This window comes from Nansenia antarctica, assembly GCF_963989245.1.
Source record: "Nansenia antarctica genome assembly, chromosome: 7".
In the NCBI taxonomy this organism is placed as follows: Eukaryota; Metazoa; Chordata; class Actinopteri; order Argentiniformes; family Microstomatidae; genus Nansenia; species Nansenia antarctica.
In genome coordinates, this window is record NC_137677.1 from 48,353,387 (window position 1) to 48,377,016 (window position 23,630).

The 23,630-nt window shown below is 44.8% G+C and overlaps 3 protein-coding genes across 3 annotated transcripts in view; 1 reads left to right on the plus strand and 2 right to left on the minus strand.

Moving 5' to 3' along the window:
- The window catches only part of caska (calcium/calmodulin-dependent serine protein kinase a), a 96,673-nt gene that overhangs the window by 46,651 nt on the left and 26,392 nt on the right, over positions 1-23,630 (plus strand). Inside the window, exons 3-6 of the mRNA XM_080536841.1 lie at positions 2,118-2,223; positions 3,896-3,973; positions 4,248-4,320; positions 22,258-22,360. Of these exons, the coding sequence (XP_080392967.1) occupies positions 2,118-2,223; positions 3,896-3,973; positions 4,248-4,320; positions 22,258-22,360 (360 nt within the window). The remainder of the gene's footprint in view (positions 1-2,117; positions 2,224-3,895; positions 3,974-4,247; positions 4,321-22,257; positions 22,361-23,630) is intronic.
- LOC308161850 (putative G-protein coupled receptor 82) lies at positions 11,949-16,657 on the minus strand (the record flags this gene model as incomplete). Its single annotated transcript, XM_080535928.1, has 4 exons — positions 11,949-12,092; positions 13,834-13,995; positions 14,281-15,160; positions 16,605-16,657. The coding sequence occupies 4 exons, from the start codon at positions 16,655-16,657 to the stop codon at positions 11,949-11,951; spliced, it is 1,239 nt and encodes a 412-aa protein (XP_080392054.1).
- gpr34b (G protein-coupled receptor 34b) lies at positions 18,260-20,904 on the minus strand (the record flags this gene model as incomplete). Its single annotated transcript, XM_080535929.1, is given in 4 exon segments — positions 18,260-18,303; positions 18,306-18,784; positions 18,902-19,502; positions 20,892-20,904. Coding segments are annotated over 4 exon segments (1,137 nt in total).

Consider the following 23,630-nt stretch of genomic DNA (forward strand, 5'->3'; position numbering starts at 1 on the left):
GGCATTTTTTCCACTCAAAGGGGCACTTAAGAGAGACGTTTTTCAACCGTGGGGGCACCAGGAGGGGCGGTCGCCCCCCCTGAGTCCGCCAGTGATCCTTAGAGACTAAGCCATGGATCATTGGCTGTCGAGTAGGCCTAGAGTAGTGAGAGCTTGGGGGAGATGCGGTGACGCAGCTACCTGCCTTCCTTCAGCATGGTATGGGGTGTGTGTGTGTATCTTGAGTATGTTGAGTCAGTGTGTTGTTGTGGTTCATGGCTAACCTCAGCCTGCTGGAGGAGTGGGAAGACTGTGCTGTGGTGAGTGCAGTCCCTCTCTGACGCAATGGCCTCAGCAGACTCGTGTGATGCAATTGGAGTGTCTCTCTCTCTCTCTCTCTTTCTGTACTGTAGTGATTCATGATGCAAAAAGCGGATTTGAGAGTGTCTCTCTCTTTCCCCCCTTCTCTCTCTCTTGCTTACTTTCGTCCTCCCTCCATCCCACCTCTCTCTGTTCTGTACTGTTGTGATTCATGATGTCAACAGCAGATTTGTGTGGTGCATACTGCATATCCCTCCCCACCCCCCCTCTCTCAGCCTCTCTCTCATCCTCTCTTTCCCTTCCTGTCTTCCTTCCCTCTCTCTTTCCTTCTCTCTCACTCCCTCTCTATCTGTCTCTCTCTCCTTTCCTCTCTTCCTCCTTCCCTCCCCTGTCTATGTCTGTCTGCCTGTCTGTCTGTCTGCCTGCCTGCCTGCCCCCCCCCCACCCCCCCCCTCTCTCTCTCTCTCTCTCTCTCTCTCTCTCTCTCTATCTCTCTGTCTGTCTGCCTGTCTGTCTGCCTGTCTGTCTGTCTGTTCTGTAGTATAGAGTGAGTAATCTCCTTTGATATAAAGGGCTTGAGGTATTTCTGTTGGTCTGTTTGCCAACTGGGTCGCACTGAAAGCAGGGACATAGAGAGTCAGGGAGGGATTGGGCTTTAGCCTGCGGGGTGAGAGGGAGGAGTAGAATGTGTTGTTGTGGTGGTGATGATGATGAGGAGGAGGAAGGTATGATGGCCACAGGGAAAAACAACATTTGCAGTTGATATGTTCCATATTCATCACCGGGTCATGCTCTGTACGTTCTTGTCGTGCACAGTCACAATTGAACTCTTGATGGCTCCCCCTAGTGTCCGCCAGTGGTGTTGATGACAAACATCAGACCTTTGCCTATTGGCTGGACTGTTACCTCACAAGAATTAGCAAGCATGGTATTCAATAATCCTATACTATACAGATGAACTATGGGGCTGTGCCACACTATACTGTTCTAACCGATGACAGAGTCGCTGGAGTGCACTAAGAAGACTGAGAGTTTATGCCTTAATCCATCATTTTTAGGTTGACAGTGCAATTCTCTATTTGCATTACTGTGAACGAGTCCGAATATTGATTTGTTCAAGCAATGTCATTTTCTTCCCACATGCACATCACTCTCACAATGCCCTGAACTCTCTCAAATGACATTCACTGCATTTTCTTCCCCTGCACTTGTTTGGATTTTTATTCCCTCCAGTAGGATGAAGAATGTCTCCAGTCTCTTCCTGTCATTTTTAGATGATGAAACGTTTGACTGGCCCACTTCACTGAGGATGTATGGATAGCCTCTAGCCTAAGCAGGTTATTGTAATTCTCTGTCTGTCCTAGCCAGCGGCCCTCTCAGATCCGCGAGAGTTGAGTCCTGTCGTGCGTTAGTGCATTAGCGTAGCGTTACATCAGCTCCTGAACATCAAGCGGAGCTATTTTAAAAGTCTTCTCATACCTCTCCCTGTGTGAGGTGGTTGGCTGCCTCATGAATATGGAAGTATACATGTGGGAGAACACGGGGGGGGGGGGGGATTCCACCCCCGAGGAGAAGGTTGTTCAGGAGCCACGAAGGTGTTCCGGAGGTTTCTGTGGCTCACCTTGTTATTTCTGCTGCTGGCGATGGTCCAGACCAGAGTCTGTGGTCTCCTTGGTGATGAGATGTGTTCCGCTGCTTCCTGTCGTGTCGATATCAAGTATAATTTCTTTTTAGATCAACAACAATGAGCTGTTCTATCGCAGACGTCCAGGATAATGATCTCTAACCCTGTCACCTGTTTGTTTTTGTGTTGCCAGATCTGAAGAGAGAGGCCAGTATCTGCCACATGCTGAAGCACCCTCACATTGTGGAGCTCCTGGAAACCTACAGCTCAGATGGCATGCTCTACATGGTCTTCGAGTTGTAAGTCTGATACCTCTCTATCTCTTATCTCACACGCGTGCGTGTGCCTGCAGCCCACAGTGTATAGAGTGATGTGACCAGAATGTGTTGAGGCAGTGTTTCCCACAGGATTCTGTGAGACTGTGGTGGGTAGATCACGTATAAAAAAAATGTTGGGTTGGTGCGAAAGATCTCGTCCACACCCCCCTCCCCCCCCCCCCCCACCCTAGCGCCGAACACCCTTGCTCCAACACTTTCCTGCAACAGCGCGAGCAGCGCTGGAATACAGAAGTAGTCTTAAGTGTGTGAGTGTGCTTACAGCAGCGGGGTGGCAGTGAGAGACACTTTACTGAAGCAACGGTGCAAAAAACACAACATTCCAGATGCCTTTTACTGTTCCACTGCTCATAATAACATCAAACAGTCCAGGTCATTAATTGGAAAGACTGATTGAGGTGAGAGGTTGTTAGTGATGGAGGGAGCAGAGAGGTAGCCAGAGGTGGTATTGTAGGAGTAAAAAAAGATAAAGTGGGTGTGGTGGTGGTGGAGGAGGGGGAGATGGAGGGAGGGAGGGCAAGGGAAGAGAGGGAAGCAAGGGCAGAAGGGAGAAGACGAGTGCGAGAGAGAGGCGCTGACGGTAGAAATGCTGAGGGAGAGAAAGTGACATCGACGTGGAGTGTATGAAGATGCAGAGATAAGATAAGGGTTCCTGATGATTCCCTTCAGGTACACCCCCCCCCCCCCCCCCCCGCATCCTCATCTCCTTCCCATCCTCCCCTCCCTCCCTCATCCATAACTAATGCCTTTATCTGCCTTATCAGTAAAGTCTTCGAGTGTTTCACATTTATCTCCTACGCCGCATATGAGAAAAGACTTTCAAGGAAGCACAAATAAGCTCCTTTCTGAGGAACCTCCGTGGTTTTAGCGCACGCACACGCACACACACACACACACACACATACATGCACACACACACACACAGTGGGATGGAGATAGATTTCCAACAAGCCTCGAGCTGTGGTGCCTTTCGAGGATTAAATAGATAACTGAGTCAACATGGTAAATAAAGACCAACACCATTTGTCTGCCTGTCTTCGCCTATCATATCACGGTCAGGCCAATTAGGGACCGGATGGAGGGAGGAGGGATGGAGGACGAAGGAGGTAGAGTAGAGTGGCTGGATCTCTCATCACTCATTTTTAATTGGTAGAAGCATTTAAAGAGAGGGAGAGAGAGTGTGTGTGTGTGTGTGTGTGTGTGTGTGTGTGTGTGTGTGTGTGTGTGTGTGTGTGTGTGTGTGTGTGTGTGTGTGCCGCATATACTGTATATGCTAACTGGTCAGAATTGAAGGGATATTCACGAGTAATGAATAAATCAAGGTCTTTAAAAACACATCCCTGGCTACTTGTATTGATTTGGAAATACAGTGGGCTTTGTGCTTGGAAAAGCCGTCACCTCTGAATAGGATTTCTGTTTAAACGAGTCGAAAACCTGTCAAGGTAAGAGGCAACATTTTCAGTAAATTACTCCAACTCTCTAAAGCTCTAGACCTCACTGCCATTATCGTCATCTGTACTCCCTACACACACACACACATTTCTCGCTTCACCTCCTGATCTCCTGGACTGACCACGTTTATGCCAAACTGAACTCTCCCTCTCCCTCCCTCTCTCCCTCCCTCCCTCCCCTGCAGTATGGATGGTGCCGACCTGTGCTTTGAGATAGTGAAGAGGGCAGATGCTGGCTTTGTCTACAGTGAAGCAGTGGCCAGGTGAGAATCATATTCCACTCCAAATCTATCCTACTACAGGGCTAACATTCTGTATACAGCACAAAACAAAATACCTATGGAAATACACATGGTATATATGTACATCACAGCAAGACTAGTTCAAACAATACATGACAAATACCGTAGACAGCTGTTGACAGTACTGACAGAGAGAATCCAATAGTACCTGTCACCATTGCGGTGGAATCAGATTAACATTGTCGTGAATGCTAATTGTGTTTCATCTCGTTCTCCGCTTCTCTCTCTCTGTCAGTCACTACATGAGGCAGATCCTGGAGGCTCTACGCTATTGCCATGACAACAATGTCATACATCGAGACGTAAAGGTAGGCTCAAGTTTCTTTTCTGTCTGACATTTCAAACGCAGAAAGTGTTGTTGTCTTGTTCACTTCTCTCCCGGTTCGGTCTCTCCATCGTCTCTCCATTTTCTGTACAACATCCCAATACTGTTTAGTTCCCTTTCTTTTTGTTTGGGTCTTTTCACCCATTCTTATTCCTTCCTCCGTTCGAGGGCCCTTGTGGATTTTGTGTTTCAAAGGGTTTTCAAGGTGGAGAGAGGAGGTCTGAATTGGATAGTTTTTTTTTCTTCCGGTATATCGTCTGGCCCTTGGGTTGGAATAAACTGGGTGGTAACTTGGCATTGGCAGGCTAGTATACCGATAGCGTTCATAGGCTAGCCATCTGATATCATAATCAATAATTTTATAAGCATAACATAGCATAGCGTGTTTATAGCCTTTTTAAATGTACTGTAGCAGACAAATAGGTCTGGTAACATATTGCAATGTGATATCTGGTAAAAAAAAAATATATACATATATTACATTGGTATGTGCGTGCGTGTGTGTGCGTGCCCATCTTTTTAGATGTAATAATAATACACCTTTTCTTTTTGTCTCTTTTTTAACTTTCAGTTGCCTAGAAACAGGAAAGCATCACATATTCTCTTTTTACTTCTATGAATTGAATAGTTTTATCCTATTCAGCTCAATTGCATCTCTCGTTTTTATAGCTATTTATTGCCTCTTCCTTGACACTATAATGCATATGTTACAGCAGCAGTCAGCTGCAAGCCTGTCCATTACTATCTCCCTCCACCAATGGGAGGGGGTGTTTGTCATTTCAGCCTAGACAGCACTATCTCTCCTCAGCCTGTGTTCCAGGAGTGGCTCTATCACGGCTGGGGGAGGTGCTCTCAGTGTTCCCCTGTGTGATAACTAAACAGCCAGTATAGGAGTGTGAGGATGGAGATGGGCCGTGTGGATGCTGACAGAAATACGACAGTATAGGAGTAAATGGTAAATGGACTGACTTATATAGCGCCTTATTCCAAAGTGCTTTTACAACGGCCTCTCATTCACCCATTCACACACCAATGGCGGCAAGCTACCATGCAAGGCGCCGGACCACTCATTGGGAGCAATTTGGGGTTCAGTGTCTTGCCCTCTTGATGTGGCCATCCTGGCTTCGAACCGCCGATCTGCCGACCTCACAATCATTAGACGCCGGCTCTACCTCCTGTGCCACAGCCTTAGGAGTGTGAGGGTGGAGATGGGGCGTGTGGATACTGACAGAAATATGACAGTATTGTTGCAGGACTGTGGCTCTCCTAGTCATTATCATAATAGCATCTCTGATCCTGTTGGTCATTATCATAATATAATCTCTGAACCACTGTTGGTCATTATCATAATATCATCTCTGAACCACTGTTGGTCATTATCATAATATCAGCACTGAACCACTGTTGGTCATTATCATAATATCAGCACTGAACCACTGTTGGTCATTATTATAATATCAGCACTGAACCACTGTTGGTCATTCTGTCAACGTTCTCCTGGTGCTCCCAGGATTCAGTACAGTTCTACCCTCACACAGCCTGCTGTTGGTATTAGCTGCTGCAATGAGCATTTCTGCTGTAGCTGAAATAGATATTCCTGGCTCTTTAAAGTCAGACCAGAGTGTAATATCAGCTGAGTTGAAGAGAAGTTGAAAGACACTACTAGCACCTAAGACTTGAAGGCGTCTGTATTTTTAGCAGCTGTATCTCAGCTCATGATCAGGTGTCTGGTTCTAACCAGTTCCTGGAAGCGTATAAAGCTACTTCATCAACTTTATAGACTAGCTGTCTCATGGCGCAGGACTAGGACTAGAGAACCAATCATAATGCCTTCTGTGTGTACAGTCATTGTATTGAGGGTAATACACTGAGATATACCCGTAGTTGATGAGGAACCTTCTCTGATGCCTGGGGCCTCATTTATAAAGCTTGCGTACGCCCCAAAACGTGCGTATGCAATTTTGGAATTTATAAAAAACGAACTTGGCGTGAAACTGTGCACACCTCTACGCACACTGGCACCCATGCGTACGCAGAGAAACTGGAGAAATTAGCGACTGTGACTCCGCTGGCAGAAGGATGAAACAGCAGAAACGCTTTGAAATGGATACCATTGTGTAACATACAGTTAGGTCCATATACAGTATATTTGGACACAGACAGAATTTGTGTTATTTTAACTGTTTACCAAAACATCGTCAAGTTACAGTTATGTAATGAATATGGGCTTAAAGTGCAGACTCTCAGCTTTAGGGTAAGGGTATTCACATCCAAATTGATGGAAGGGTTTAGGAATTACAGCTTTTTAATATGTAGCTCCCTCTTTTTCAAGGGACCAAAAGTAATTGGACAATTGACTCAAAAGCTGTTTCATGGGCCAGTGTGGGCTATTCCTTCATTATTTCTTTATCAATTAAGCAGGTAAAAGGTCTGAGTTGATTCCAAGTGTGGCATTTGCATTTGGAAGCTGTATACGCACAACATGCAGTCAACAGAGCTCTCAATGCAAGTGAAACAGGCCATCCTTAGGCTGGAAAAACAACAACAAAATCCATCAGAGAGATAGCGGGAACATTAATAGTGGCAAAATTAACTGTTTGGTACATTCTGAGAAAAAAAAGAATGCACTGGTGAGCTCGGCACCACATGGAAGACAAGAGTGGTGGATGATCACAGGATCCTTTACATGGTAAAGAAAAACCACTTCACAACATCCAGCCAAGTGAAGAACAGTCTCCAGGAGGTAGGCATATAATTATCCAAGTGTACCATAAAGGAAAGACTTCATACAAGCAAATACAGAGGGTTCACCACAAGGTCAAGCCATTCATAAGCCTCAAGAATAGGCCAGATTAGACTTTGCCAAAAAATATCTAAAAAAGCCAGCCCTGTTCTGGAACAGCATTCTTTGGACCGATGAAACTAAGATCAACCTGTACCAGAATGATGGGAAGAAAAAAGTATGGAGAAGGCTTGGAACTGCTCATGATCCGACGCATACCACATCATCTGAAAACTTGGAGGTAGTGTGATGACATGGGCATGCATGGCTTCCAATGGCACTGGGTCACTAGTGTTTATTGATGATGTGACAGAAGACAGAAGCAGACGGATGAATTCTGAAGTGTTTAGGGATATTCTGTCTGCTCAGATTCAGACAAATTCAGCAAAGCTGATTGGATGGTGCTTCACAATACAGATGGACAATGACCCAAAACATACTGCGTAAGCAACCCAGGAGTTTTTTAAGGAAGTGGAATATTCTGCAATGGCCAGAGTCAATCACCTGATCTCAACCCCATCAAGCATACATTTCACTTGCTGAAGACAAAACTAAAGGCAGAAAGACCCACGAACAAACAACAACTGAAGACTGCTGCAGTAAAGGCCTGGCAAAGCATCACAAATGAGGAAACCCAGCATTTGGTGAGGTCCATGTGTTCCAGACTTCAGGCAGTCATTGCCTGCAAAGGATTCTCAACAAAGTATTAAAAAATATATATATATTTATGATTATGTTAATTTGTCCAATTACTTTTGAGCTCCTGAAAATAGGGGACTGTGTATAAAAATGGTTGCAATTCCTAAACGTTTCAACAATATTTTTGGTCAACCCCTTGAATTAAAGCTGAAAGTCTGCACTTCAATTACATCTCAATGTTTCATTTCAAATGTATTGTGGTGGCATACAGAGCCAAAATGATGGAAATTGTGTCACTGTCCAAATACTTCCGGACCTAACTGTAAATTGAAATATTACCCCTCATGATTACATATGAAGGAGTGCCAACAAAGAATATCTTATTCGCCCTTTTCCTGTACGCATCACACTGTACATATATCTTTACTGTACTATCATATTGATATTCATGAAAATATATTTACTTTTTACATTCATATTCATTGCACGTAGCGCGAGGCTGGACAAGTTGACCACCGTCCGCATTGACTTCACAGTAATGAACGTCTTCATATGGGAAACGTTCCTGAGAAGTCCAATGATTGCGATGTCTATACATTGAAGAACATGAACAAGCCCACTGTTGACCATCATCCCCAATTACACCCCACAAAAACGTTAAGCGCACAGCCACTTTATTACTGAACTATCTATTATTACTAGTTGCACCACTAGTGTATCCTGTCTTACCCGTAATATTGTCACATTTATCTTGTATTATGCCTATTGCCTTATGTCCTTATTGTGCTGAAATGTCAGGAACTGAAGCCTAAGAATTTTACTCTTTTACACTCGTGTAACGTAACAATAAACTTGAAACATTCATGGCTTTTCTACATTGCACAATCTGGTTAGATGACGAACTGCGTTTCCTTGTCTTAGTACTTGTCAATGACAATAAGGTTGAATATAATATGATCTAAAAGAAAAAAATAATGATTTAGGATAATAAATACAAAGGGAGATCTGTTTTTGCAAACCAACCCCTCAAATATGTTGTACAGTTTAATCAGGAATCATATTTAATTGGATCTGTAATTATTAAACAATACTTGGATGTTATGAAATGTATTATCATAAATAATAAGGTGAACAGTAGGACGAATTACGTTTAAACTGATTTCGTTGTCGATGCAGTCTGGCACATAGATCATGTACGTATATTATCTATGGTCTGGCAGATGATAGACGAGAGAAGAGTTTCATATTATTATGACGTGTTCGTTGCGCGGAACTGTTGCACAGAAATTGACTGGGTGAGGCCCTAGGGGCCTCATTTATAAAGCTTTGTTCCCAAAATTGCTGGAAAATTTGCGTATGCACGTTTTTGGGTGTATGCAAGCTTTAAAAATTAGGCCCCTAGTCTTTAGCTTTAGCTTAGAGGGCTAATGCATTCTTCAGTCTTTCGGATGGCCCGGTTTTCATATTGTGCTTGTTTCATTGTGGTTAGTGTGCTATGCTTGTGGGCAGTGTGTCTATTTCCTCAGCATTGTCTTGTGACATTGTCTGGTGGGGGCAGATTGTACAACAGTATTGACTATGAGTGGAGATCAGGTGATTCTTCTGTGGTTTGGTTCGTCTTTTTCAGACTTAAACAGTGACGCTATGCTGCTGACCAGAATGTCATGTTTTTAGGCTTAATTAATTTGTACATTTTGCCATTGAGCTCAACCTCTTCTATTGAAACGTTTTCACACTAGCTACTGGTGCACAAACACCTCCCACACACACACACTAGCTTTTTTTTTTCTGGGTTTCACACATCTGCATCAGCTACACAGAGGTTTCACAGATCTAATTTGGTTTGTCATTTCATGGAACTAGAGTCCTTAGTAATATACTGACTGGAAACAGAATTGCCCTTGGTTTCACTACTGGGCACCAAGCTACAATGTCACACACACACACACACACACATAAACACGCACATACTACATGGCAGAAAGGCAACTGCCATGGTACACCGACATACGGCAGAGCATGGTAGTTATTTGACACTAATCTCCTATCTAATGTTTTGATTCTGAATGGTGTTTATTACTCCTTTATTCACCTACACTAATATTCTATAATTAATTGTATTTATTCATTTAAGTACACCCCATATCAAAAACACAAGTGCATTAATCACCTCTTTCAAGGTTGGCAATCAGAACTGCTACTGACATCTTACAATTTGACTTTGTCGTGATGACCACCTCTGTGTCATCAGATGTATGATCTGTGATTTAAGCTGTTTAGAGGTCACACAGCCACCTTCACACACACACACACACACACACACACACACACACACACACACACACACACACACACACAAACAGAGGACACATCTGACCTTGTTGAATATGGAGCAGTCTGTGTGCATCCATGTGTCAGGTCCCTCCATGCGTGAAAGTCATTGAATTCATTTGAATCCTGAGATTCATAAATCACAACGCCTCCATTTATCTGCTGTTATTCATAACGCACCTCATCAAGACCTCCAGAGACGACGCGCTTCTGGAGGCAACTTCAGCCAACACACAACTACAGACATGTTTATTATACATTTATATTATATTTATATAAACATATATACTATATAATATTTATACTATTTATCGGTATACACTCCACCCAAGGCTGCACTTATTGTTGTGTTATTACTATTAATAATTGTAATAATGAATACATTTTTATTCTTAACCCTAGTATTTCACTGCACCACTGAGAGGTAGCTCTTATTACATTGTAAATGGTAAATGGTAAATGGACTGCACTTATATAGCGCCTTTATCCAAAGTGCTTTACAACGGCCTCTCATTCACCCATTCACACACCCATTCACACACCAATGGCGGCAAGCTACCATGCAAGGCGCCAGCCCGCTCACTGGGAGCAATTTGAGGTTCAGTGTCTTGCCCAAGGACACTTCGATATGTGGCCAGCCAGGGCTCGAACTGCCGATCTGCCAACCTTGCAATCATTAGACGGCAGCTCTACCACGTCGTATCCTACAGCTGTTATCCTCTTATGACAAGTACACTTGGTTTGATTTGACCTGGCACTGTGAAATGGAACGCTGACAGTATCATGGGAGTTAATACAAGTCTTATTTGGGTGGTGGAACGTCCCTGTGCTTATCGTCCTGTAAGTCCCTGCAGCAAGGACGATAAGGAAGGTTAGAACGGGAGACGGATTGTCTGACTTCCCAGTGAGCGATACGGGTCCATAAAGCACATCCACAGACAGGCAGGTACACACATATCCACACAGATGGATAGACAGCCGCGTCCAGGTGCCATAGATAGAGGATGGCGATGACTGGATGCTTTATGTTTATTGCGCTGTGGTAAACAATAGTCAGTCATCATCTCTCATAAAGGCAAACAATACTGTTGGCTTTATGGCTTTATTACCTCCGGGTGTTTATTATTATAGTTAGTTTCTGCAGCAACTTTTGTCGATGTCTCCCCTCTGGGTTGTTACTGGGGTCACTTTGGGTTTCTCTGGAACTTTCCAAAGTGCTTGGCCCAGGAATTATTCTACAGGAACCAATATCAAACCGTTGTCTGCGTTGCTGCTGTATACATGCTTATAATGACTATACGTGGTATTATTGTAGACTCAAAACAAAGGGATTGACCTCATTATTCCTGGTTTGAGAAGAGTAGGCGTAGACAAAGACTCACAGCATACAGGTAATTACTGTATCACTATACTCAGAGCCATAATCACCTCAGTCTGCACACACACACACACACACAGCATTGAAAAGACAGTTGATGTCTGTTCACTGTTTGCCTCTCCCAAACATGATCTTTATCGAGCTCTTTCTATTCACTGCTCTAAGAGGGGGCAGAGTGGAAATAAGAGCGGATGATGTGTTTGTTCTCTCTCTGTGTGTGTGTGTGTGTGTGTGTGTGTGTGTGTGTGTGTGTGTGTGTGTGTGTGTGTGGGGGGGGGGGATAGACAAACAGACCATGAATGGAGACGTGCGCTCTCTCTGTGACGGCCCTCAGCCTCTGCCTCATCACAGCGGAATACGGAGGGAAATGTCACACTCTCTCCGTACGGACGGAGAGGATGGAGAGCAGGGAAGGGTAGACGGTGGCGGCAGTAGTAGACGGACGGAAAGAGAGAGACGCTCCACCACAGGATGAGGAATGTCAGCTGGCCTTACGAGGGGAAACGGCGCCGGGCAGCGTCGGCCCGTTGGCGCTACAGTTCTCCCAGACGCACAGTTGTGTTGGCGTGGGGACGGCATGTTGTGCGTCTACAGCTAATGGTCTTTTAATGGGAACCAGTGGAGCCTGTGGTGTCAGGATATAAACGACACGTCACGGTCTGAAAACGAGACCCACTTACCACGCACACACGCACACACACATCACCGAAATACCCCATTTCTATTCGTAGAGCTTCACAAGAGTATCTGTAGGCTGTAGGGCAGACAGTCTGTCTGTCTGCTACCCTATAGGGAGTGGTCGACCCACCCAATGTCGGAGCACACCCACTCCTGCCCCTGAGAGCCATGATGACAGTCACTGATATCTCCTCTGTCTGGGAGCTGTTCTAGTCCTCAGTACCAGACTGCTCACATGTATTAGTGAAGGAGACACTCCAATGGTGAAAACAGACTAATGAAGTAAGTCAGTCCTTTAACTGGAGGTGACAACCAGTGGAACTGATGTCATCTCTCAGGGACGTGTGTGTTTCCATAGAGGAGGAAATACACACAGTCGGACAGATGATGCAAATTACTGTAATGCTGTTAATCTCTTGATGTAAAGTGGGTTTAGGGAAAATATTTATTTTTGATTGAGATATTGTAGATTTTGTTAATATATAGATGAATATACTCTTGACTGAGTGATTTTCCTTTGTAACACAAAACACACAGAGAACATGATTGTCTCCATGTTTCTGTGTGGGTGTGTTTTTGTGCAAGTATGTGAGAGTGTTGTCTTTATATTTAGACATGGCGTGTCTGGAGGTCAATGCTAGTCTGTCTGCTCTACAGCCAAGCTTCTTCTCCACTCCTCCAACCTGAGGGGGGAGGGTCAGGGGTCAGGGCTGCCCCTGGTGTCCCTGCCTACGCCTTACACAGCCTACGCCCTACACAGCCTGCGCCCTACACAGCCTACGCCTTACACAGCCTACAACCTACACAGCCTGCGCCCTACACAGCCTACAACCTACACAAGCTTCACCCTGGGCTGAAGCTGAGGGATTGGGCTTTGCAGATGATTGCCAATGAAGTGAAAGTCACCAAAAAGTCATTTTATTCAGCTTAGTTTAAGTCAGTGACTCATTGCTTTACAGGAAAAGGACTATTTACATTTATAATTTTAAAAAAAGTGGAAGATCGAAAAAAATCAGCACTGGTGTGAACATTATATTTTATATTAATATTATATTACATTATATTTGCACTGGAAGACACGCATTGTTTTCTTTTTTTCCCTTTGCGTACATTTTGGTGGGCGTTAAGGAAGAAGTGTCCTCTTGAAGCTGGTGTAGGCTTGAGCTATTGCCTTAGAACTGTATCAGTCATCACTGCTCATGTGTCTGGCTCCCCTCTCTCCCGTCCTCTGGTGCTTCTCTTAAGGCTCAGCAACGAACCCTGAGGGGGATCAAACTGTACAATAGCCTACAGTACCAGTGGAGCTGCTTCCCTCCTCTCATCTTACCCTCCCCCCTCCTCCTCTCTCCCTCTCTTCCTCTTAGTAGGTGTCAAATGGTTTGTGTCTGATGGTTCTCTGAGCTGTTTATTTGGCTACTTGGCTTTTGTTGGCATAGCCTAAAGAGGCTGAGGATATGTTTATGAAAGCTCTTGTCCAATAAGAAATACATCACTGGATCAGTGGCACTCCGGAAAACAGCCAGACAGAGCAGGAAGTTCTTGACCTGAAATCAAAATGCATATTTCACATTTATAAGCTCTCATTTATGGAGTGTACCCATACAACTATGTTAACATTGTATATGTATTTTTGTTGTTATTCTGTAGAGCATGTTATTTGTTAATGAAACAAATATAAAGCTTTTCACCTCAACACGGGAAGAGAGAGGATGGCAGTGATGGTTGGGGGCAGTGTGGGTTGGTCCTTGTGTGGTGTGGCTCGGGTTGGCTAGGTCCGGCTGGTGCTGCAGCAGAGAGATGATTATAGTCCTGTAGATGTGGTAAGGCAGCAGACAGACGATCAGAACCACCTGGAATGGGTAGAAGAGGAGGAGAAAGTGGAAAAATGTCAATTCAAAGAAAAATGTCAAGATCACAGGATGTCATCACAGAGGTTAGATCCTCGATGAAGGAATACTGTTGATACAATGATGCACTGAATGCAATATATTTTTATTTGAATCTTGATGAAAACAATTGTGTAGTATCATTTTGGATCAGAGCAAAGTTTCAAAGTTGCATAAAAAAATTAAGAAAAGGAAAACTGGAATGATGGTTATAAGTAAAGAATGTGTGATCATAATGGAATGCCCCACCTGGATCACCACTATGTTGCGGAACACCCTGGCCAGCATCCTCTGGGAGTCTGTGATGGCCGTGCTGCGCTGTGAGCGCCGGATGTGCCGGGCCACCGTCACGTAGGACATCAACACCAGCAGGAAACACACATAGAATATCGCGACGCCCACAGCGGTCACCGCGCGAGTCAGGCCGCCCCCTAACTCCACTCCAACGCTATAACACACCCTCCCTTTCTCCCCTCCGTCTTCACCCCATCCCTCACCCGTCTCCCCTGTTCCCCTGTCTTGGAACACCTCCTTAACAGAGTAATACACCGACACGGGCACGACGGCTCCCACCACCAGCCCCCACACCCCGGCGCACAGCCTCCGGGCGAAGGACACCCGCCTCAGCCTGGTGAAGAACCCGTGAGGGAGGAGAGTGGCGCAGGCGCTGGGTCTGCTAGCGTGGGTGCGCTGGATCAATGTAGCGAAGCGGCTCAGAGCCAGCCAGGTCAGGACGAGCACACTGACGTAGATGTTGACGTGCATCACCGGGGTGACTCCGTGGACCACAAACAGACACAGGAGACCCCTCGGGGGCCAGGAGGAGCCCTGGGAGTAGTAGGCAGCCATTAAGGGGGCGGTGAGGGCGAACAGCAGGTTGGACAGCCCCAGGTTGGACAGGTAGACGTGGGTGGAGTTTTTAGTGGCGATGCGCCGCAGGAAGACCCAGAGAGAGAGAGCGTTTCCTGGGAGACCGGTGAGGAAGATCACAGCGTAGAGGAAGGGGAGGAGGAAGACGGTAGCCGCGGAGGGACAGAGGGTGAGCAGGTGGGAGGAGGAGAGGAAAAAAGGGGAGGGATACGAGGTGTTGGGCTCAGGCGGGTAGGTTTCCCATGTGTACTCCATCGATCTGTCAGAGAAAAGAGGGGGGAGCAGGAGAGGAGAGAGGGGCCAGTTTCAGTAATCCTAATACACTGAGTGAGAATTGAAATTCCTGTAATCATGTTCTTAGGCATAGATTTATCTGATAAATGCTTGTGCTTCTCTGCTCGGAGGAGTGTGCTTGCAGATACTGAATGGGATAACACAACCAAGGGTACTGCACGTAAATGTACTGAATGTCATTCATGCGAGCTTTGGCCTTTACAAAGGGAGTATTTACAAACTTGCACTGAAAATGCGATTAAGAGCATTGTACTAGTTGTTGTATTGCTAGGCTTTATAACAGATAACGTTTAAGAGCACCTTTTCAGTCTTCTCATTGAAGCAGGCTAAAGTTACCTTTGGGACAGTTCCTCTTTGGTAAAGTTGAATTATCATCATTACAAACAGTTGTATTCATCACAAAACAAAACTTAAATAATGTTTTGTGCTTTGCACTTTAATGATTAGGATGTTCAGTTTCTATTTATGTTATGAAGCACTATTGGTGCTATATCTTCTGTCATACAGTATGGTGACAAATAATCAGAAGTAGTATCATAAACAGAAAAATACAACTTGAAGATCGTTTTGTTTGGAGAAATGGATATAGAAGGCTACAACTGTTACATTCAATGATTCTCGTTTGCATTCTGAAGAAATGTTCTTGGCTTTTGTACCATCACTTACAGGGTATTTACACAGTGAAACTGTCTCCAGTGTCTGTGACAAGAAATTCACAGCAGAATCTCTTTATTATTATTTTTTTCATCAACCATTATCTTACAGCAAATCCTCACTTCCTCCATATTAAAGCCACCCTCACCACAAGATATTAAGCAATACAAGATTATAAAAAGATGAAAACTGTACTTACGGAGATGAATGATTAGGCTTTGGTTGTGATCTGACCAAACGAGGAAGGTACAATCTCTCTAACTGTGTGTGTGTGTGTGTGTGTGTGTGTGTGTGTGTGTGTGTGTGTGTGTGTGTGTGTGTGTGTCTGTGTGTCTGTGTGTGTGTCTGTGTGTCTGTGTGTGCACATATTATGCACGTGGGGGGGAGGTGCTGTGGTTCTTCTTCCAGGCAGAGAGGCCCTTCTGACTGCACACTATATTGAGAGACCACAGTGCTGCTTGGAGTATGGTGCATGATGCAAAACTACCATTTGAAGTGTGTGGCTGAGTACAATAGACGTACGTCATATGCAGCCGTAGAGGAGAGAGAGGATGTAACGATACGGCTCTCTACCTTGTCCTCTCTTGCATGCATTATGATGTGAAAACCTCAGGTGTTGTGCAGTATCTCACCCACAGCCACAGGGCTGCTTCTGCCTCAGAACTGTACCGTGACATATCATACCACCGTGCTGAATCAGTATTGGTCCCAAGCTTCCTCAAACTAATATTGTCAGTGTTATTCCACACCGTCACAGAAGCCCACTGCTGCTGCTGCTGCCAGACCAGAAGCACTCTGGGGCATTCATGTCAACCAGCAGCAGACATGTTCTCTCAGTGAGATGCCTTGGTTTAGGTTGGAGTAGCCCTTTTTTTCTCCACTGCTCTCGTTTTATCCCCCTATAGGTTAAGACGGGAAATAGGGGTGGTGTCATGTGATCGTAGGTCTGTGGATGGGGCAACCTATATCAAGCTTGAATGTGTATGTACATGTGTATGGCCCTATTGCAAACCAAGGGTATTTCAGTGGTCTCTTCCCAGAAGATAATAGCAGGAAGGGTTCAGTGGCTAACTGGGAACCATCTTATGTTGGTGGCGGGTTGCTGGTCCAAGAGAGACGGCGAACGAAAAGCGTGAAGATGGACTTGTGCTGGTGATTTGTTCAGTGGCTCAGCTGCCATCTTGTGCTTGTGTCGTATCGTCTTAACCACTCAACATGCCTCCTCCTTCAACAACACTGCTGCGTAGCTCTGCTCATACCTATTTATGGGTTTGGTTATGGGTAGCAGGACTACATTCACTGTGTTTCATTATCCAGCCATGTTAGATCAGTCACACCTTCAAAGGGGTGAATAGATGCATTTTAAAAGTATTCAAACAAGGCGTCTGTCTCAGATCACAATGCCAGTTCAGCTATCCCCCTCAATGTAATAACAGGTATGCCCAGGGGAGGGCGCTCTGGAGTGGCTGTTTGCAGCATTTAACAGTTTGGCAGCATTTAACAGCGTTAGCATCTGTGATCATTCAACAGCTATCATTCACAGGTGTAGATTTGATGGCAATTCATTTCAATACTCTGGTACTTTGTTGACTAGCGATGTCTTTATGGCACCTGACAGCTCATTATGTTAATGAACCAATGCTTTCACTTTTTTAATTGTATTTATTTGTTTTATTCATTTCTTGTATAAATACATTACATGTATGAGGACAGGAGTATGTTTCACAGAATACTACAACCTGAAGAGCAGATTGTCCGGCCCTCATACTCCTTCCCTATTTCCTTCAGTTAAAAAAACATGAAAAAGTAGAAAATGTATTCACAAAGCTGTTAAACTGTATGACATTATCAATACGGTTTCCAACTGTCACAAGACTCTTTCAAGTTAGCTTGAAAGTTATCTGTACAAATGTCACTTAAGGTTGTTTGTTCACTATCAGGTGTTTTCTGAGTGGAACAGATCTTCTGGCTTTGATCATTGAAGAATATGTTGGTTTCCTGTCAGTGTCCCAGTTGACTGATTGATAGATGAACCTTTCTCTGTTAATGAACAGTCAGTCTGTTCCATTGGGCTCTCAGTAGCCGACACACGGGTGCTCTCATCAGCCCACCATTGACATGTAGGTAACCTAATAGCTTATTAGATTTACTTCCTCATTATGATGCAATTTTTTTTACACAATGCCCATGCAGATATGCCCGCTTTAATGCCCGTGCAGATACACATGCCACGTGCCAGTTTCCCATGGATCCCTCCTCGTGTTTTCTGGTAATGTCTGTTTGAGGTGTATTATGAGTGTCTCTCCGCTGGAAATGGCTCATGAAACAGTTGAGAGTTTACACAAAATGGTCACTGTCCTGCCTCCTGCCTATTCCTGAGGGAGGGTGGACTGAACTGCTATTTTTCACCTCAGAGTACTGAACATTTAACATTTGGCTGTTCCGCAAGGCTCCCCCAAACTCAGTACTGGAACCACTCCCACTCCCTCTCCTGTCCTTTAGACAGAACATGTTATGGACCAATCGGAGTGTTTCTTTCCTCACAGACTTAGACAACAGGAAGAACATGACTGGATCCAGGCAGCTGTTGAAGGCAGAGAGTAATAGAGCCACCTCGTTGGCCTGATCAACCACGCCCCTCCAGAAACAAGACGTGTCAGTGATCTGAGACACGACATAGAACACTCTGACCACGTGATAGGGAACAAAACAGACTGTAAACAGGAAGAGGACGAAGAAGGACTTCCTGGCAGTGTGGCTGTAGTGGGTTGCGTTCGGGAGATCCGGTTTCGCCTGTGATGCCCTCAGAAGTTTCTTAGCGATTTTCCCATAAGACACTATTAGGCAGATGAATACGAGCCAGAACAAAGCTACTAGGAAGAGGTTAAAGTAGGCCTTTCCTTTCGCTCCTTGACGCTGCTTATACTGGAAACACCTGCCAAAAAGATCAAGGAAAATTGGTTTGATCTCAGTAGCTCCTTATTTCACGTAGATCCTTATTTCATGATGTTACAGTGAAATGTGGTTATCTGAAATTATAAATGGAGATTACCTGTGCAGTGACTCATTGCCCTCGGAGAGAAGGATCATGGGTAGAACCGAGGCCAGGGCAAAGCCCCAGATCCCCCCACAGACTGCAATGCTCCACTGTGTGGTCTGGATCCGGGAATGCACCCCAGTGCCACGCTGTATCTTCAGATAGCGATCCACACTGATTAGCCCAAGCAGGGTGATACTGATGTACATGTTCATATAGAAGACGTTCCCCACTACTTTACACATGATAGGGCCCAGGTCCCAGTGGTTCCCTCGGCTGTGGTAGACCACCCTGAAGGGGAGACACACCACAAGGAGCAGATCGGCCAACGCTATGTTGATGAGGAACACACGGACGGAGTTCTTCTTGGAGTGGACGTAGAGGAACACCCAGAGAGCCAGCAGGTTCCCGGCCAGCCCCAGGAGGAAGCAGAGGGAGTAGAGGAAGGCTAGAGGGATGGCGAGGGAGCTGTCGTCTAGGAGACAGGGCTGGCTGGCTTCGGGGGTCATCGTCAGGGTCATGAGGGTCGTCTCTCTGGTGATGAGTGAGAGGGAGGAGTTTGGAAAGGTGGTGGTGGAGAAGTTAGTTGTCATGGTGTCGGTTTGGTTCCTCATTCCTGCACAAGAAGGGAAAGGTTAAGAAAGTTTCAAGGAGAAACATTAACATGTTTTCAAAAGCAATCTAAACACAGACCGACGTTGCTCTATTGGTGGGGTTGGATAAAGTGAAGCGATGTGTCGATAGATCCATGGATCAAAGTGCGATATGTTTTTTTGGTCTGGTTCTCTGGGGAAATGTTCACACTCTCATTAGTGCTGGTCTGCGGGGTGGCTCATGGCGAAGTCTGTGATTTAGTCCTGGCTCTACACTAATCCACCCATCATTAATTACACAACATGCATGATGTGAACCCTGCCCAGCTGACCACCACTGTGCTGGGCCTAGGAGAACCACCGGGGGAAATGCATTGATTTTCTCTTCTTCTCAAGTTAACTGAACACGGCTCCCGCCCCTTGCAAGCACTTTAGAGATCAGTCAGTGAAAACCAAGGAATTGATTCAGAGTGTAGAGTGTGGTATTCTGTAGCTGTAGCCTAGTAGGGCACCACTAAGAGCCCTATCTGGGATAACGCTGACATGTCCTGGTTCTTGAGCTGCGAGAATGTACATTACATTTGAATTCATGCAATTAATACAGAGGTAAATCAAAGCACTCTCACAGGACAAAAAGAGACTTGGCAGTAGGTTTGGATTGAACAAAGCCCTGACTACATATTGTGTCTAACCTGTACATAACCCACATCTGATACACAAAGTACTCACCATGTGAAATGGGACCATTGAAGACTTAGTTCTTCCTCCTCATTTGTGAATGTGCTTGTGTGGCAGTGGAAAGTTGAAAACTCTCTCTCTCTCTCTCTCTCTCTCTCTCTCTCTCTCTCTCTCTCTCTCTCTCTCTCTCTCTCCACCCCACTCTCTGAGTGCTCTGAGATTAGTACTGCTGTTCTGGTTTTAGCTTTATTTTCCTAAGTCCAGTGGTATGTTGCAGAGGGAATCTACAATTTGATGTCCTGGATAGACGCACGTATAGATCCCAGCTCTTCGGGTGCTCTTCTGTAGAATGTATCTGCTGCTCTCCAACTCCACTACTCTCCCACGGAACAGAGGATGAATTTTGTCATATTCTGGGCAGTATGTTCAGTTCAAATATTATTTCCTCACTCTCTTCCTCTTTCCGTCACCCTGAGCTCGCACCTCTCTACAGCTGCGTGTTCTCGTAAGCTGAGAAATGCTGAAGACTAGAATCTGATGATGCATCAACTGAGAACTGGAAAGAAAAGGGGTGTTGACCACAGCTCTAAACCACAGAGACTGAGCTGGGCTGGGCCGGGCCTAAGCAGCAGAGGCTTGATTACACAAGCTAGTGCAACAGCCAGGATCACAGAGTGCAAGCCGCTTATGTATACAACACACTGTCTACATTATACACTGATTATATAGGGTACCTGCTGAAGGCATGTTGGGTTGTGTAGGATTGTTCCCAATGTATTTCTGTGCTCTGACCCACGTACTGTGAAGCCTTTCTAACCTTCCGGATCGTCAAAACAAGTTCTCTTTAGCCACAGACCAGTTTTTGGAGTTGCCACCCAGGAGAAACTAGCCACATCCCACCAGTAGGTCTGCCAGTTGCCTGTAAGCTTTAGGCAAACATTGATCTAAGATGGCCATGGATGTTTATCATATCACCAATCAACACTACCATTAATATTAACCATCAATAATTAATTACCATTATTATATACTTGTTTTTCCCTGCTACTGTACAAAACATTACTCTCAGTTTTCTCACATAAACTAACCAACATTAACTAGCTACGTAACTACGCAAGTGCTAGAGATACAATCTGACACAATCTGCAGCGACACTAACTACTAGCTAGGGAGAAAGCTTATAGTTTCTCTTTTTTTTTTTCATCTGAAAGTTTATTCACTTTTTACTTATATTTACTAAGTGTTGCATAAAATGACTTCACCTGTTAAGTAAGCTAATGGTGATGCTGAGGTGAGGCTGACAATCGCAGTGTGTGGGCCTTTCAAAATAAAAGTCTCGCAGCCAAATGATCCTATTATTATTATTGAGGGAGACAATTTTGACTGCTTCTAACTTTGGGGCGGGGGTCTCCTACATCCTTGTGCACGGCACTGCATGGATAATAGATTAGTGTGTACTGTAGCAGTTGTTTCACAGGAGAACATCTTCAAAAGGCACAGCGTCGGCTTTGAAGAGAGGCAGACTAACTTAATCATTTTTTAATAGCAGTTGGCCCAGCCAGCCCCCCTGTTTAAAGGCCTTGGTTACAGTCTCTCCACCACAGCAGAGAAGGAGGGAGGAGTCAGACTCTAGCTTACAGCAGGGTGGAGGGGTTCATTCATTTACCACAGCGTTTAGCCCTGTTTATGATTTAGCTTGTTTTTATCTGGCGAAACATTTTAAATTGCTTATTTTTTCTTTCTTTTTTTCTCTCTCTTCTACAATAACACTTGGAGAACACGACAGACGACAAACACTATAGAGAACAGCTTCACACATAATCACCTACAGCTGAATGGGTGCGGAAGGAATCGTGAAGTGCATAATCCACAATCAGCTAGCTATATTTGGTTATTTATAGATTATAGTGTGGGGAGGGTGCAGGCTAAGGGTTTATGGCTAAGGGGTTAGGGGTTTGGGTGTCTTGTTGTATATCTGATTATTGTCATTTATGGGAGGCTGTGTCTTTGCAATATAATAGCTTTAAATCTCCCTCTCTCTCTCTCTCTCTCTCTCTCTCTCTCTCTCCCTCCCTCCCTCCCTCTCTTCCGTTTCTCCAGCCCCACTGCGTGTTGCTGGCCTCCAAGGAGAACTCTGCCCCAGTGAAGCTCGGAGGCTTCGGAGTGGCCATTCAGCTGGGAGAGTCAGGACTGGTGGCAGGAGGTACGCAAATGCATGAAATGCATGCTGGGAACACGCTGACGTCTCCCAGGGCACACCATGACACACAGTCACAGGATACACCATGTCTCGGCCCTCATGAGTTCAAGTGATATGTTACCTAAAAAAGAACCTTGTCAGAATGAGTTCATACTGCAAAAGCAGCCTCAATCGAGATATCTTATAGTGAAACCCAACATTTGGTATGGTTGTCAAGATGTCTTATCTATATGAGAAATACTGTATCTGACATTCTCACTGGAGAACCTCCTTCACACATTGGTTGGTCAGGAAGACATCTGTTTGTACATATTACTTTTGAACTTGAATATGAAACTAGAGCAACCCCTCTTGTCTGGTATGCTACGTGTGCTTTAGCCGGAAGGTGCTTCCTGTTCTGTTTTAGTCACATTGTACAGTGCCTCATAACATATGATGACTTTCTATAGGCACTGTAGATAACATGAAATGTGTTGTCTTAGAGCTCATAGAAAGGAAATGTAAAGAAGTGGACCCGGTCTGATGATTAAACCCACAGAATGAGGCTTCACCACAGGGCTAAAATGAGCAGGCCAAAGGATGTCCGTTTGATCGCCACCCAGCACTTAACTTCTCTGAAACAGTTTCTTTAAAAAAAAAAAAAAAAATGGTTTCTAGATAGACAAATGAAACAAAAGAGGAAATGTAACGTCTTAACATGCAGTATCGAAAAAGTGCAATTTGCAAAAGGAATATCACAGGCTACAGTGTACCTGCCACAGTATAATAAACACAATAAATACAGTAGAAAATGTCACACTTGTGGCTTTCACACACTGACCCTTCACCACTGGAGGGCAATGGTCAGTCCTGATGAGAGGGAGTGGGAGTGACTGTGGCTACAGGGTCAGGTGATTGGTGCAGCACAAGCAGTGTTGATGAGCAGCTTTGAGGTTAATTGGCTCTCATGAAAACAAGGCCATGAAGGGCTAGCGTTTTCATCATAGACAGACAATTTGGACACACATCAATATAAAGCAGAGTTCAGTCGGAATATCGGAGTTCTCCATCATGTTGTTGTGGATACAGCGACCGCAAACAAGAACAGAATGTGAAGGATCTCTTTCTGTTTCCTGTCTTTTACTCCCTGGAGCCAAACAAGAGAGAATACTTCCTGTTTCATATTCACAAAACCAAGAAGTGATATCATGTTGATTGTTCACTTTCATTTGTGTGTGTGTCTGTCTGTCTGTGTGTGTGTGTGTGTGTGTGTGTGTGTGCGCATAAGTGAGTG